Here is a 17,230-nt window from a genome sequence, read left to right on the forward strand (position 1 = left end):
AGCTATTTCATTTGAATTTTAGAATCAGCATGTCAATTTCTACAAAGAAGTCAGCTTGGAGTCTGATGAGGATTGCATTGAATGTGCATGTCAATTTGGGGACTATTACCATCTTAACAATGCTGTCTTTCAGTTTATGAAGATGGGGTGTTTCTCCATTTATTTAGATCTTTGATTTTTTTTCAACAGTGTTTTGTAGTTTTCAGAGTATAAATTTTGTACTTATTTTGTTAAATTTATTCCTTATTTATGCTATTGTAAATGGAATTTTCTTAATTTCATTTTCAGATTGTTCATTCCAAGTATTTAGAAATTTGATTGAATTTTGTATATTGATCTTGTATCCCACAACTTTGCTAAACTTATTTATTAATTCTAATCGGTTTTAATGAATTCCTTAGGAGAAGTTTGTATATGCAAGATCATGTAATCTGTGAATAGAGATAACTTCTTTTCTAATCTGGATGCCTTTTATGTCTTTATATGCTCAACTGCCCTGGCTAGAACCTTCAGTATAACATTAAATAGAAGTGATGAAAGCAGATATCCTTGTTTTGTCCCTAATCTCAGTGGAAAAGCATCCAACTTTCCACTATTAAGTATGTTGGCTGTGGATTTTGCATAAATGCCCTTTATCATATTGAGGAATTTCTCTTGTATTCCTAGTTTTTTGAGTATTTTTATCATCCAAGGATATTGGATTTTGTGAAATGCTTTTTCTGCATCTATTAAGATCATGTGATTTTTGCTTTTTATATTGATATGTATTACATTAATTGAGTTTTGAATGTTAAACCAACCTTGCATTCCTGGCATAAATTCCCCCTTCGTCATAGTGTATAATTCTTTTTATATGTTACTGGATTTGGTTTGTTAGTATTTTGTTGAACATTTTTGCATCCATATACATAAGAGATGTTGGTCCATAGTTTTCTTGTCATATCTTAGTCTAGTTTTGGAATCAAGTTAATACTGATATCATAAAATGAATTGGAAGTGTTTCACCATTTTTTATTTTTTGGAAGAGTTTGGAGGAAATTGGTACTCTTGAACTGTTCAGTAGAATTCAGCAGTAAAGCTAAATTAAATCTGGGCCTGGGCTTTTCTTTGTGTGTAGTTTTCCTTTGTAATCCTTTTTATTTTAGTAAGGTCAGTAGTAACGTCCCCCTTTCATTTCTGAATCTAGTAATTTGAGTTCTTTCTCTCTTTCATGGTCAGTCTAGCTAAAGATTGGTTCATTTTGTTGATCTTTTCAAAGAATCAACTTTTGGTTTTCCCTTTCCCTAGCAGTCTTCAAGTTTTTCTGGGCAGAAATATTTTCTGGCAACTGATTTAGGGAGCCTTTGCCCAGTTCTGCTTTGCCTTTGTCTACTCTTTCCCACCATCCCCGTTTCATCTTGCCCCTAGGGAATTTCCCTGTACTTATTATTGCTTATTCTCTGGTTCTCACTGCTTGTACCATAATTAATTCCATCTGGTTTTTTCCCCACGTATATACAGTTGTATACTTGAACTCCATTTTTTCTTTCTTTCTTTCTTTCTTCCAAATCTTAATTCATTTAACCTTTAAAAAAGCCAGCTGCTTTTCATTGCATTTTTGAGAAAAAGACCTTATACTCAAAATGATTGATCATTTTAAGAGTTGGAATCATTTTATCAAGGAAAAGGAAAGCTAGAAAACTTAATATATTAAAGGTACCTGTTAAGCTGCCATTGTGAGAAAGGTAGGTTTTGTTTTTTTATTTGGCCTGTGAACATGACCACTTAGTAGTTATAGCACTGTAACGTAGTATAGTCTCTATATATATTCTTTTATTTTTCACTAGTCATTTTGGATTACTACTCATCCTACTATACTACATATATACTACATAAATATATAGGAGAAGAATAGTAAGAAGTAAGAATAATTGTCACACTGCCTGCCTGGATTTGAATTTTTATGCCTGTGAACAAGCTACTTAGACTCAGTTTCCTCATCTGTTAAATAGGGATGTTAATAATCCTCCCAAAAGGAATCATTGTATTAGATGAGTTAATGGTACATTTAAATTACTTGAAATATGCCTGGAACGTAGCCAGAACTCAATAAATGATAGATATTAGTACTGCTACAAATACTTAATGTGTAAAAATATGCTTGCTGAATTGAGAATTTTCTTTATATGAAGGTCAAACTGTAGAATAATGAATTGCTTTGTGTCATGTTGCCTTCACTCATTTTATCCTTTTACTTCACTGCTACCCAAGTTAGAGAACATCTAAGGTTGTGTCAAAATCCAAAGTCAAAACCTCTGAAGCCTCAATGCAAGTGAGAACATTTTCTCTAATTTACAAACTTTCAGGAATCATTAAAAGTGTAGTTTTGTAACATATGCTTATTAAATGGTTTGGGGCTGGTAGAATGGGCCTTTAGGATTGGGTTTTGAGTTCAGGAAGAGGATACTGAATGTAACATCTAACTTTTCAACAGTTCACCCATTTCTTTCACCCCTCACCCCCTGTGTCTGGAAACTAGCAATCTATTCTCTGTATCTATGAGTTTGGTTCTTTTTTCTGTTTATGTGTGTTTTAAGATTCCACGTATAAGAAAGATTGTACAGTATTTCTCTTTCTCTGTTTGGCTTATTTCATTTAGCACAAGGCCCTCAAGGTCTATCCATGTTATTGCAAATGGCAAGATTTCATTATTTTTTGTGGATGAATAATAATTCACTGTGTGTGTGTGTGTGTGTGTGTGTGTGTGTGTGTGTGTGTGTGTGTGAGATACATATATACCACAATTTCTTTATCCATTCATCTATCAGTGAACAGTTAGGTTGTTTCCTTTCCCTATCTTGGCTATTGTAAATAATGCTACAATGAACATGGGAGTACACCTTTTTGAGTTAGTGTTTTCATTTTCAGATAAATACCAAAAAGAATTGCTGTATCATACGGTAATTTTATTTTTAATTTTTTGTTTTATCTTAATGTTAGCACTTAGTCTTGAAATGTATATTTATTGCATAGCTATTGATAAATCAGAATTTCAGAGAGATTTCTGTTCTGAGATTTGGTTAATCACAGAACTCTATAGAGCATTTCAAAAAGTAAGTTATTACATTTCATTTCTTCAGAAAATATTATGCCCTTATATCTTTATAAGACAAATGTAGAATATGTAAAACATGGCCCCTAGTCTTTAGGAGATCACAATCTTCTTGAGAACAGATGATTTATATACTAATAACCACAGCAAGGAGACGCTAAGATAATTGCTTTGTAATTGGTACAACGTTTTCAGTTCAAAGTAGTCAGTGATCCTTTCAGACTAGGGTGGTCAAGTAGAGCTTTAAGAAGAGGAAGTAGAATTTGGACAGAAACTTTAAGGGAAGGTAAGATTTAAGTAAGTATGTTTGAGGTGAAAAATGTAGTGAGGGGTAGAAGCAATTCTAGGACATACTCACATATTTCCTCAGCAAGTGTTGAGCTCTCCCTATTAGCTCTTTTTTTCTGTGCAAAGCTATAAAGATGCTCAGGATGTCTTTGGAAGATAATGAGTAAACCCAGTTTGATTAGAGTAGAGAGTTGAAATTAATATAACATCTTATATTTGCATATAATATACATATGTATATATACACATGCATATATATATATATATATATATATATATATATATATATATATATATATGAGGAGTTATCAAACGATACAGTAAATTTAAAAAATTTATTACAGTAAAAGACACATTGCCATTAAAACCCCTTAGAATACTCCCCCTCGTTTCCAACACACTTATCCCAGAATTCTTGCCACTTTCTGAAGCAGTTCTGGAAGTCCTCTTTCGTGAGTCTTTAGTTGCTCTGTTATGGCTGCCTTGATGTCCTGAATTATTTTGACTTTGGGGAAGAGCCAGAATTCACTCGGTGCCAGATCTGGTGAATAAGGTGGATGAGGGCACACCGTAATATTTTTATTTGACAGAAATTGCCATATACCAGAAGTGATGTGTGACATGGAGCATTGTCATGATGGAGGATGATTTACAGCACACTTTAAAACACACCTTCTCTCAACTGTAGCTCACACCCGACTGAATGAACCCAACAAGTTGAAATTTGTCACACACTGTTACCAAAGTTCGAGGCGCCACTTCCCGTATTGAAGATCCCTGCCTTTCAGTTGGATGGCACTCGGCAGCAGCATTCACCATATGTTTTGGTCACAATGGAAAGGCTCTGTGTCGCACGTCACTTCTGGTACTGCACTTTCTGTCCAATAAAAACATTACGGTGTGTCCTCATCCACCCTATTCACTGGATCTGGCATCATGTGACTTGTGGCTCTGCCCTAAAGTCAAAATGACCATGAAAGGTAAATGTTTTGAATCGATTTAGGACATCGAGGCAGCCACAACAGCGCAACTCAAAAGACACTCATGAAAGAGGACTTCCAGAACGTCTTCAGAAAGTGGTAAGAACGATGGGATGTGTGTTCGAAGGGGGGAGGGGTATTTTGAGTGGATTAATGGCAATGTGTCTTACTGTAATAAATTTTATTTAACATTCACCTTATTTTTTGGTCATACCATAAAAATAAGATAAAATTATAATTTAATTATGTTGTTTGAAATGTCATAAGGTACTAGGCAGTGGGAAACCATTGTTTGAATTGGGGTAACATTAAAACAGGTTTTTAAAGAGTAATGTAGAAGCACTGCTTTTGATTTTGAGAATTAAAGAGGCTAAAATTGGGAGTATGATGTAAGAAGAGCCTAAATAAAGTGTAATAGCAATAGAATAAGTTTTATCAACTGTATTTAGTATAAAGCTAACTCACTTGGAATTTGTAGTCTGGGCTCTTAAGGATACTGAAGTTTTCTTAAAAGGAATTTACAATCTAGGTGCAACAAAAAGACAATAATAAGGTGATGAATTTGGTCAGATCTTGGAACTTTAGGTCCAGAAATTGCTCTAATGTGTTGAATTCCAAAATTAGAATGTGTGTTAAGTAGACTTGAAAGTTTTGTAGTTCTAGTGGCTAATGCATTAACTGTGTTCCTGCCTCGCCTGCTTCTCTCAGGTTTTACCTCAAATGTATATTGGATAAGAGAATTTATGTTACAAACAATTATATGAAACTGGAAAGGAGTATATTTTAGCAAATAGCTCAGTGTTCATTCTAATCTGGCAGTCCATTTATGTACTTAGTGAGTGAACCAACATTTTAATATAAAAATTATAAGGCTTATTTAACTCCAAAATTTAGATGTTTTCACCCCTGAGGGGTGGATATTTTTGTTGTGGTTGAAGGATTAGTATACATGTAGAGACTGAACATCCATAATTCAACAAATCAAACCTTCAGATGACTGTAGTCTTGATTGAATACAATCTCTTGAGAGATTCCAAGCTAAAACCACCTAGCTAAGCCACTCCAATTCTTCATCCACAAAAACTATGTGGTAAATAAATGTTTATAGTCATTTTAAGGCACTGAGTTTTGGGGCATTTTGTGCAAAGCAGTAGATGACAAACACACACCTTCCATCTTTTCTATTGACAAAAAATCATTTTTTGATGACTCCTATTTCCTTTGTAATAAAATTTAAAACTCCTTAGTTATGGCATTTGGGGGGTACAGTTTTTGCCCATTTCACTTCATCTCTCACCTCTCACTGAACTTGCTCTGACTGCTTCAGAATAGTTGTTAAGATGTCTATAATAACTTGAGAGTTTTGCTGAGTTAGCTTTGATGGATCCGTACCTGTGAGAGACATTTCCTTCACTGGCTACCTTTTAACTGAAGAGGTATTTTCATGAGATGCAAATCTGAACATACTATGCTGTTGCTCAAAGCAATTCAGTGGCTCACTCTTGCCTTTAAGCTAAGGGCCAAATATCTATGATTTGCAGGCTCCTTTGACTTTTGTCAACTTGCATGAAGATTTAAACTGATCCTTAGTTTACTCATCCGTAAATATGAGTTTTGATATTTTGTTGGTTGGGGTTAGATGAATTATGCCTGTGTAGAAGGGATCTGTATAAGATAATTTCAGGTGGCCTGGCTAGTCCTACCAAAGTGAATGCTATGATTATTTTTGTTCTCTTCACAACTTCCATTTTGATGCTCTTTACTTTTCTAAGAATCCTTAAACTTGAGGTATTTATCTTTTGTATCACTCTTAATTTCAACTAGATAATCTACTAAAACGTTAATGCATAACCAAGATAGAAGTCTTAATAAGTATCAACTCACACAGAGATGTTTGTACTTTAAAACTAGACTCATTAAAAAGAATAAAAAATAGATTCACTGACTGACTACATAACTAAACCAATATACTGACTGACTACATAACTAAACCAATATATGAAGCTGCAACAGCAGAATGGCAGGCAAGGGCTTGGTATTTTGAGCAGAGTAGCTAGTAATATACATATGTAAGATTACACAGTTGTCTGTTTTGGGGACTTTTCACCAGTGAAGTTAACTGGCATTGGCGATTTCTTTGTGGGAAGGTTTTCAATTTCAGATTCAATTTCTTTTCATGTTAACAGGTCCCCTCCCCACAATGTATCAGGATGTGTAATAATATGTACTCTTTTTTGTTCCTGATATTGGTAGTTTGTGACTTCCCTTCTTTAGTTATTCTTGCTAGAGATGGTGTCAATTTTATTAGTCTCTCCAGTAGTCAGCATTTGGCATTGTTGGTTTTTCTCTTTTGTATATTTGTTTTCCAATTCATTGATCTCTGTTCTTGATTTTTCCCCTTTGATTTTAACTTTTTATTTAATTTGTTATTTTTCTAACTTTTTGAGATGGAAGTATAGCTCACTGATTTTTTTCATTCCTTCTTCTTTTGTACTATATACATTTAAGGCTATAAATTTCCCTTGAGTACCGCTTTTCCCGTGAGTGCAGTACTCCCACAAGTATTGATAGTTTATATTTTCATTATCATTCAGTTAAGAATATTTTCTAAATTCCGTTATGATTCCTTCTAAAATCATTTGAACTTCACTAAATAGTTAAGGAAGAAAAATAAAACCAGTCTTGCTACAAACTTCTCATAAAATAGAAAAACAGAGGAGGAATCATTTCCCAATTTGTTTCAAGCCATTTTAATCTAACTACTAAAATTGACAAGGTTGTCTTAATAAACGAAGTTATAGGTCAACTTTTTTATGAATATAAATGCAAAAGTTGAATCAGTATAGTAGCAAATCATATCTAGTGATATACAAAAGTATTATGACCTAGTTGGCTTTATTTTAGGGATGCAAACTTGGACTAGAATTGGATTTTACAAATGAAAAACTTGGATTAAAATTAGGAAATCAGTCAGTGGGATTTACTATTATAACAGTTAAGAGGGAAATCTGATCAGTTCAGTAGGTGCAGAAAAAATATTTGATAAAATTCAACACTTAACTCATGATTAAAAAAATCTTGTCAAAATAGAAATAGTGCAAATTCAGTATTTGACAATGGTGACTGGTTAGGTAAAGTGTGATTTATTTAAGGATTTTTGAAGGCATGAGGAAATGATTGTGATTTGATAAATGAATAAAGAATTACAGTATGGTTATTTTCATCTTTACAGAGAAAACAGACCAGTATAAAATACACAAAAATGTAAATAGTAGTTCTTTCTGAGGTTGAGAAATTATGGACTTTTACAATTATACTCTTGTGCATTTTAAAGTAATTGTAAAATGTTCATTTGTTAATTTTGTAACCATGAATAACAACAGAGGTTATTTTATAATTAAAAATTTTAATCGGAAGTACCAGTACATAAAAATATTTAAACATGGCTTCCTCTTGTGAATTGCAAACCTATTAAAGTGTGAAATGAAATAGCAGTTTTAAAGAGCCTAAACTAAGATAGCTTTGATAATAAAATAAGAAAGAAACATTGTGATGTTGCAAAATATCAAATTAATTTGGTTGTGCATATGAGGCCAAGATATAAAATGAATAATGAGAGTCTTAAGTTCTTCATAAATCTGGTGTAAATGCAGATAATATGTCTACAAGTTGTCCAAAAGTTGATACTTGTTCATGTTCGTGATCTTTACCCAAATTTTTAAGTGAAGATTTACAAAAACTGTGAGTTTTCTGATAGTCATTGATTACTGGTTTTTGTTGTAATGATAATTTTGAAAAACATATATCCTCCACTGATTTTTAAATATCAGGAGTTGATTACATTTTTCTTTTATACATTTTTACAGATGGTAGTAAAAACTTTTATGGATATGGATCAGGACTCCGAAGATGAAAAACAGCAGTATCTCCCACTAGCCTTGCATCTTGCATCTGAATTTTTCCTCAGGAATCCCAATAAAGATGTGCGTCTCCTTGTAGCGTGTTGTTTGGCTGACATCTTTCGAATCTATGCCCCAGAAGCTCCATATACTTCCCACGATAAACTTAAGGTAAATATAATCTGTACAAAATTGGTTTACTTTTATAGTTTATCTTACCCTTAGGAACATAGCTCTCATATTATTCATCTTATCATCATAAGAAGATTATATCATAAGTTGCCAAACAAACTTATCATTCATTCAGTTACTTTTCATTGAATATCCACAAAAATGACTGGTATTTTTATGATGCATTCAAAGGTACAGGTCAAAGCTAGTCCCTGTCTGCTCATATTTAACCTCGAGGGTAACCCATCTCACAAAGCCCAGATAGCTGAATTGAAGGGATAAATAATGTATTAATAACACCTTTTAAAACAATAGCATAAAAGAATTTACACATTCAAATGAATATTTTCCCCTGCAGGTTATTCTACATGCAAAACTGTATGCTCATCTTGGTGGATTTCCTTTGTTTAAAATATTTGAGGAGCTCCTGTTTTGGATTAATCTTGAACTGATTTCATATTTTGAATAATTTTATTCTTGGCAAATTTTAATCCTTTGGATTGCGTTCTTTTAAATCGTTCTAAAATGAGTTTGTCCCATATTAGTATTATTTTGGGTTAAAACTTCTAAAGAAAGCTTATTAAGAAATGAAACACTATCATCATGAAAAGTAAAACCTTTGGACCAGTCTATTACTGCTTTTGTTCCATACAACTTTAAAGTCACACATCAAATTCAAAATTAGGTACTGAAAATTACTATTTACGTGTAGGAAAATAGTACTGGAAAGAGTCATGTCCAGGTCCTCAAAATGAAAATGATTGTTTGCCATGATGAATGACGAAGATGGTAAAATAGAAGTTATGTAGTAGAAGAAGGGTAACAAGCTATAGAACCTATGGTTTTGTCAGAATGAGAAAGCCTACAGATCTGTGGCAGTAATAATCTTTATTTTTGATTCTAAAGGATAGAATTTTATATGATTTGTTCTTTTCCAGTTATTTTGAATAATAGACTAGGCCAGTCCCAAGTCATTTGGCTAAAGGAGAATTTCTTTTATTGTAGTTTATAATGGAGAAAGCATATATATATATATATATATATATATATATATATATATTACAAATATATACACACTATTCGTATATTGTGAAAGAATAATAATTATTTGTACCTAAATTAATATGTTTTATCATTTTTTTAACAGGACATATTTTTGTTTATTACCAGACAATTAAAAGGTTTGGAGGATACAAAGAGTCCGCAGTTCAATAGATACTTTTATTTATTAGAGGTAAAAAAATTTTTTTATTTAAAAAGTATCACCCTGTTTCACGTGGTAAAAAATTCTTAATAGTAACTACTTTATAATGTAAAATGCATCTTTTTGTTTTTGTTTTATAGAGTCCACTTGATAATATATCTCATATATATACATATATGTATATATATGTGTGTATACATACATACATATATATATGTGTGTATATATATGTGTGTGTGTGTGTATGTATATATATATACATATAGGTGGTTTTTTGTTTTTTTCTCCTCATCTCCTGAAAAGGTAAAGTATATTCCATTGGAAAAACTATTACATTATTTGAGACTTTATTTTCATTCTTCTATTTTTATTTTTCTAAAGGGATTAAGTTGAATTGACTTTATTTTCATTCTTCATTCTTCTGTTTTTATTCTTTTTCTATTTTTATCCTTTTTTAAAGGGATTAAGTTGAATTAATTTTCACGGCTCCTTATTATTTTGTATGTATACATGTCTACCAATCTCGAACAATATAGTATTTTTCTATTAGAGAAGGTTGATGCCAACAGATATATGTCTTTTTAAAGGTCGCAGGACATGACTGCTTTAACAACTAATTTTGTATGTTGGACTTTTATAAGCTTTAAATAGATTTCTAATCCTGAAATTTAATTTTATTAATGAATTTGCTTTTGTGTAACTAGTCTGTGTGTATAAATAATAATTTTTATTTATTTATTTAAGAATTTAGCTTGGGTTAAATCATATAACATCTGCTTTGAATTGGAAGATTGCAATGAAATTTTTATTCAACTTTTTAGAACTCTCTTCTCAGTGATCAAGTAAGTTATTTTTGAAGCATTTCTGTTTGTCTCTTTTCTTGCTGTGTATATTGAAGTAACATGTACTATGCATATACACTAAAATATTTTAGTTATAAGGAAATGTTTTCCTTAGATGTCTTATGAAAAGGAAAATAAATAGAAATTTTATTATCTGAAAGCTGCCTTTCCCTTTGTACTACCATTTTAAATTATGGTATCAACTATATTGGTTGACTGTTGTAAAGCAAATGGTATGAGACCTTATAGAAAGAAGTACTAAATTCTGAGGTGGAAATTATAAGTATTGTAAGTACCATCAGTGAGTGCCGAGAGGCATATGGGTAATAGCTTAGCTGTTAAGCACACTAACTTTGATATCAATCTTCTCATTTTAGAGCTAGAAAAAAATCTTGAAGCTTTGCTCTCTCCTTATAGAAATAGGGAAGCTAATGCACAAAGGAGTGTGGTGGCTTGCCTAAGGACAGATTGCTGAACAGGAGAGCCCAAACTCTGATTTCAGTCCAGTGTTTTATTTTTGTGTTTTGTATGGTAAACAAAGCACTGTTATGAAATGTGTTCTACAGGATTACATTATATACAAACATAATATATCTCACATAAATTTTAAATTTTCTAGTAGCCACATTAAGAAGAAACAAATGAAATTTATTTATATTTATCCCACTAGCTCCAAAACATCATTATGTGAACATGTAGCTCTATCCATACTTCAAGTATTTAGTAGCAAAATGGCTGTTGGGTAATGGTTTCCATATTGGACAGCACATTTCTAGAGTTTTCTATATATATTTTTATGGATACTATATCGTCTTTTCCTTTGATAAAATGGTAGGAAGAGAGTTTATTTTGGAATAAAGAGGAAAGGACTGGACCTACGTAGTCTAGAGAGAAGTTTATAAAAGATTGCATGAGAAAAAGTTTCCTATGGCAATTAACTGAAGGCCTTTAAATAAATGACACAATACATAAACTTTACCTTTTGTATTAGTTAACTTTTACTGCATAACGAAACAATGCAAAGCTTGGTCGTTTTAAAACAACTACCATTTTGTTTAGCTTGTGATTCTGCCTGGCGGTCTTTTTAGTCTGGGCAGGATTGTACTTATATTTGCAGTCAGTTGGCAGGGCATCTGGCAGTTGCTGAGGTAATAGGAGAACTGGGTCAGGTGTCTGTCTCTGATCATCCAGCAGGCTAGCCCAGGCCTCTTCATATGCTGACTGGGATTCAAAAGTAGCAAGCCCCACCGCACAAGTACTTTTTAAACCTCTCCTGATTTCATGTTTACTTATGCTTCATTGTCCAAGCAAGGTACACAGGCAAGCCCAGATTCAAATGGTGGTTAGACAGACTCCAGGTCTTGAGGGGAGGAGCAGCATTTTAAAGGCATGTGCATACAGAGATTGGAAAAATTTGTGGTCACTGTTTGCATTTTACTTGTTTTGAAACTTTTTTAAAAACTAAAATCACCAACAAAATTAAAAAAACTTACTCCTGAAATTGTCATCATTCTGCCCCTTTTGCAAACTTACCTATCCAATTAAGTCCCACTCTGCATTTCTACTTCTTTCATCTCACAATTATTTATACATACACACTGTGCAGCTTTCTTTGATCCTATTAATATTTTTATTTCCTGAATCTAAATCTGTTTATTATTGACCTAATTATCTAATTAAAGTAATTCATAATGAGGTATTGGTAAATAAAAGACTTGCCTTTTGAAAGAGGAGCTTATTGATTTGTATCTAATCACACATATACCTGGTGTTCTTTACCATGTATATGGTGTTTCTTTACTTTTTGTGTAGATGAAGATTTCCATTTGGTGTTGTTTTTCTTCTTTTGTCCCAAAGACTTCCTTTAACATTTCCTATAGTTCAGGTTTGCTGCTGATAGAATTCTTTTAGTTTTTGTATGTCTGAAAAAGTCTTTATTCCACCTTCATTTTTGAAAGTTATTTTCATGGTAGAGTTCTAGGTTGATCAGCTTTTTTCTTTTTTTTCTCTTTTAGTACTTTAAAAAATGTTGCTCCATCTTTTTCTGATTCACAGTGTTTCTAATGAGAAGTTTTTCCATTTTTAATCTTTGTTCCTCTGTACATAATTATCTTTTATTACCCTGTTTTAAGATTTTTCTCTTTATTACTGTTTGAATCCTAATTGTGTAGGGACTTAATTCATTTTAAAGGCCATTGTTTTTATACAACAGTATCTTCTAGCTATGTAATACTCAACAGAGAGAGAAAGTAAGTAGAGCAGGTAAAATTTCTTTGCCATTTTTGGCACAGTTCCCTCAAGTGAAAATCCTTATGTATGTGAGACAGTTGCTAACTTTCTTTTTGTAAGTCTGAATTTTCTTCCTTTTTTTTTTTTTAGCAATAGCCACAATAAGAAGGTACAAATGCACATGCTAGACTTGATGAGTTCTATCATCATGGAAGGTGATGGAGTTACTCAAGAATTATTGGACTCCATTCTTATTAACCTCATTCCTGCACATAAGGTCTGTATGTATGAAAATATATAAAGGTTAATATTTAAAGGTAGTACTACACATATGAAATATAATTGTTTTTTCACCATTTGCGATCCCACATAATTATTCCTACTATCATTCTCCAGCCCCCAAATAAGACGGAGTAACACACATTAGTCTTGTAGCAATTATTGTTTTTAAAAGATACATTGGTTAACATTATATTGTGGAGATTTTTCATTCAATTAAGTGCTACCTGTTTTCTGGAAAACTGAAAAATTTTCACATTCACCAGTCATATCTAATCTGGGAATTGCAAGAAGTTAGAGTACTATCTTGGTTAGTTTTTTTTAAAGAAATGTATTTTCTCTTTTGTAACATAAATGTGGAACATAGGAATTTGGATTTGTTCTCAGAACCCATACTCTTTTTTCTTAAGCACTTTGAGAAAAAGATTTGAGCAGAAATGGGAACTATAGTTAATGTTAACCATAGTTATTAATATTTGTTAATTGACTGTTACTAACATTAGTGTTAATGAGGAAAGGGTGATTCAAAGCTGTATATTTCTCCTCGTTTCCTTTTTCTATTTCTGCTCGGTCCTCCTAAGGAACTGAAAGATTTAGCTTCTCACAAGCTCCTGGCCTATCCCACTATTGATATTTACCCTCCTTTTCTTTTCCTTGTAATGGTTCAGTCATCTATTATCAGATATTAGATATAATTAATTATAAATTCTTCCTCTCGACTCTCTGACTCTCTAAACATTATTTGCAGTTTATTAATTTAAATAAATCTGTAATTGGTCAAAATTTTGAAGAGTGTGGCAAGGAAATAGTATATGTCAGGCAAAATAAGAGGAAAAGCTTTTGAGAGGAATAGATAGTGTATTTGGTGTTTACTCCAGTTATAGAGTATTTTTGTAAGTACAAAATATACCTCCCTCCCCTTTTTCTTTTTTTTTAAGGAGGACGCAGCTCACAGTGGCCCGTGCTGGCATTGAACTGGCAACCTTGGTGTTATCAGCACTACACTCTGACCAACTGAGCTAACGGGCCACCCCCAAAATAAACCCTTTTAAGAAATAGAAAGTTTGCCTTAATTTTGAGCTAATGTTTTGCCAATGGAATAAAAGCCTGGGGCAAGGGTCAGAAAGCTGCTTACGGCTTACGGACTAAATGTGGCCCACTGCCTATTTATGTAAACAAGGTTTTATTTGAACACAGTCATGCTTATGTGTTTTTATTTTGTCTATGACTGCTTTTCACACTATAGCTGCAGAGTTGTGTGGTTGCAGAACTGACCATATGACTCACAAAGCCTAAAATGTTTACCATCTGGCTCTTTGCATCAAAAGTTTGCTGACTACTAACCTAGAGTATAGAGTTTCTTAGTTTCTTTTTGGAAGAGCTGCAAAATAGATGGTGACTAAATCTCACTTTGGTCTAAAACTTCAAAGTATAGAGATGTGAACTGGCACTCTTTAAAACAAGAATTCCATTTTCAATAAGTTTTAAACGAATCAAATATGTATCTTTTCTACAGTCTTTCTTTGACCCTTTAATATGTTGCAGTGCATTGGAACTCTTGAAGAGTGAACACAGTATTCACATTTCAAAAATATAATTGATTGACAGTTTTACTTGGAAACTTTCCAGTTATACTCTTCCTCAGAGGACACATTGATTAGACAACGAAATACTGAGATCGTGCCTTAGAGAGGGGTGTGTGTATATTTATTTAGGGTACATGGGTGTAATTGCCAGTTAAAATTGGTTAACAAACCAAAAAGCCTTAGGTCAATTTTGAGTTTAGTAAAATTAAACTTGATATAGGGTTGGACTTTTGGCCAACTAACTATGTAATGCATTTTAGTTTTTGATTGATAGTGGTGCTTTTTCCAAATTCGCATTTAAGACCATTTGACTAAAAGGTATTGGGTAAACCTTTAATGGGATTCCATTGTATTTTTTGCTTCAGATTTTGTAGATTTGAAGACTGTAGTGTTCTAATGGTGCTAGCTCATAAATTCACTGAACCATGTGTAACTTTGCATATTTTTATTGTGTTCCAGAATTTAAATAAGCAGTCCTTTGACCTTGCAAAAGTCCTATTGAAAAGAACAGTCCAGACTATTGAGGCATGCATTGCCAATGTATGTATTTCTGCTTATATTTATTCCATAATTATGTAATCCTTCATCCATGTACTAATTTATTAGAGCCTTTCACATGTAGATTTATGTAGCCTGTGAACAGTTTTATCTATTTAGAGCAAATATATAGAAGAACTGATGTGTTCAAATGTGACCAAGTGCCACATGACTTTATAAGCTTTACTGACATTATTTTTAAATGGCACAAGGTGGGGGATGTTATTTTATGAAAACTTGTGTACAACTCTTCTAGCCTTTATATTTTCATTTATCTTTTTATCTCCTGGATATGCAAATCTCTTTCATTTTCTCCTTTCATCTTTATCTTTGGCTCTCTATCTATATTTTCCTCTTCATGTCTCTAGGTCATTCTTTTGAAAACTTTTTTTCCCTCCTTCTTAAATAGTTGTCATATAGTAATAAAAATACTTGTTTTTACTTTGTTGAGAAGTTGCTTTTTTCCTACTAAAAAATCAATAAAGTAATTTGGAAAAAAATTAGTTATAATTTTATTCAATGTAGCAATTTACTCACACTCATACCTATTTTTTCACATACTCTAATAAAATTTTGAATTTTCTTCATATTGTATATATCCATATTTTGATATTTTTATTTATAATATGAATGACTATAAATGTTCCTTTGAATTGACGTATACCCATAATTTATCTACCCATTTCCCTGCTGCCTTGTAGGAAAATATTTAGATTTTTATCATTGTTCTCCTTTAATAATTATCTTTGTGAATGTAACCCAAGTGAGAGTATATTAATTTGAATGGTATGAATTATTAGTATTATTTATATTGCTAAATTAATACTTAGACATGGTTTAAAAAACAGTTTTCTCAACTAGTACAAAAGAGTATACATTGAAATATTTGTCTCTTCCACCCCAAATACCCAATCCTCAATTCTCAAAAATAACTATCACCAATAGATTTTCATATATTCTTCCAGAATTCGTGTTCTATCCTTATTCGTGTATCTATTTTTAAGTTTTGTTAAAACCATTTTCTTTATTCTTTTCAAGTTGAGCATAGTAAATTTGAGTATTTTCTAACTCCTAATGTATGTTGCTTTTCAAAAGTAATATATCATTTGATGATACTACCAGAAAAATACATGCTTATATCAGTTGCATACAACTGCCTCTTTAGCATTTTTAAATTTAATATTTTTTTCTAAGTTGTATGTGTTTTGGCAGGGAGTGGAGGTATCAGTTAATTTGCACTCTTTATATTCTCTTTATTTCTTCCTAGCATTCTTTTAAATTATCAGTTAGCTTTTGTATCATCACCTTTTCCTGCTCTTTGTCCTGAGTCAAAATGTATTTGACTTTCTCGGATTTGAAGACTGTAGTGTTCTAATGATTCTTAAAAAAAAAATCTCATCCCCACATTTAAATACTCTTTGTTATTAAAGCCATGGAAAAATTGGTCAGACTTAAACAGAAAAAGGTTACAACTTTAAAACTTTTCTCTGCTATAAGAAAATTTCTCTATAAAATTCTCTATGATGAATTACAAACTATCTAAATTGTTTCATTTTAATGAAAGTTAAGTTTCCTAGAAATGTCACCCTAATTTGAAAGAAAGCTAACTCTCCATTCTTTTTTACCTTTTTCCTCCATGTGGCATTCGTAATTTGATATTTAAAGGTTTATTTCATCTGTTTTAGTGACCATGGTATTAATAACTGAAATAGACCTATTCTGTTTCATCCCTTCAGTTGTGTATGTAATGCCTAATTATATTGTTTTTTTTAACATGTTTATTTAAAAAACCTATCCAAGTTTTTTAATGAAATGGATATTTTATTTTGTTTTAATATCTCCTATAGTTTTTCAATCAAGTTCTGGTGCTGGGAAGATCGTCAGTAAGTGATTTGTCAGAACATGTATTTGATCTGATTCAGGAACTTTTTGCTATAGATCCTCATTTATTATTATCTGTCATGCCGCAGCTTGAATTCAAACTGAAGGTAGGACTGACTATAATTTTTAAGCCCTTTAAGCTTTAAGAGAAAATTATATATCATATAGTTTCTTTTTAACTGTAAAAGAATAAAATGTGAGTTCAGTTTATATTTTTATATCTATAGTTAAGATATATAGTTA

At 31.9% G+C, this 17,230-nt stretch overlaps 1 protein-coding gene across 3 annotated transcripts in view; it reads left to right on the forward strand.

Moving 5' to 3' along the window:
• Window positions 1-17,230, forward strand: part of PDS5A (PDS5 cohesin associated factor A) — a 111,110-nt gene that overhangs the window by 18,351 nt on the left and 75,529 nt on the right. For all 3 annotated transcript variants that reach the window (XM_019751955.3, XM_088790083.1, XM_019751956.3), the window contains exons 3-8: window positions 8,226-8,429; window positions 9,577-9,663; window positions 10,378-10,475; window positions 12,855-12,981; window positions 15,029-15,109; window positions 16,954-17,094. In XM_019751955.3, coding sequence (XP_019607514.1) covers window positions 8,226-8,429; window positions 9,577-9,663; window positions 10,378-10,475; window positions 12,855-12,981; window positions 15,029-15,109; window positions 16,954-17,094 — 738 coding nt within the window. The remainder of the gene's footprint in view (window positions 1-8,225; window positions 8,430-9,576; window positions 9,664-10,377; window positions 10,476-12,854; window positions 12,982-15,028; window positions 15,110-16,953; window positions 17,095-17,230) is intronic.

Source organism: Rhinolophus sinicus, chromosome 1 (assembly GCF_057876585.1).
Source record: "Rhinolophus sinicus isolate RSI-liver-muscle chromosome 1, RSI-T2T, whole genome shotgun sequence".
In the NCBI taxonomy this organism is placed as follows: domain Eukaryota; kingdom Metazoa; phylum Chordata; class Mammalia; order Chiroptera; family Rhinolophidae; genus Rhinolophus; species Rhinolophus sinicus.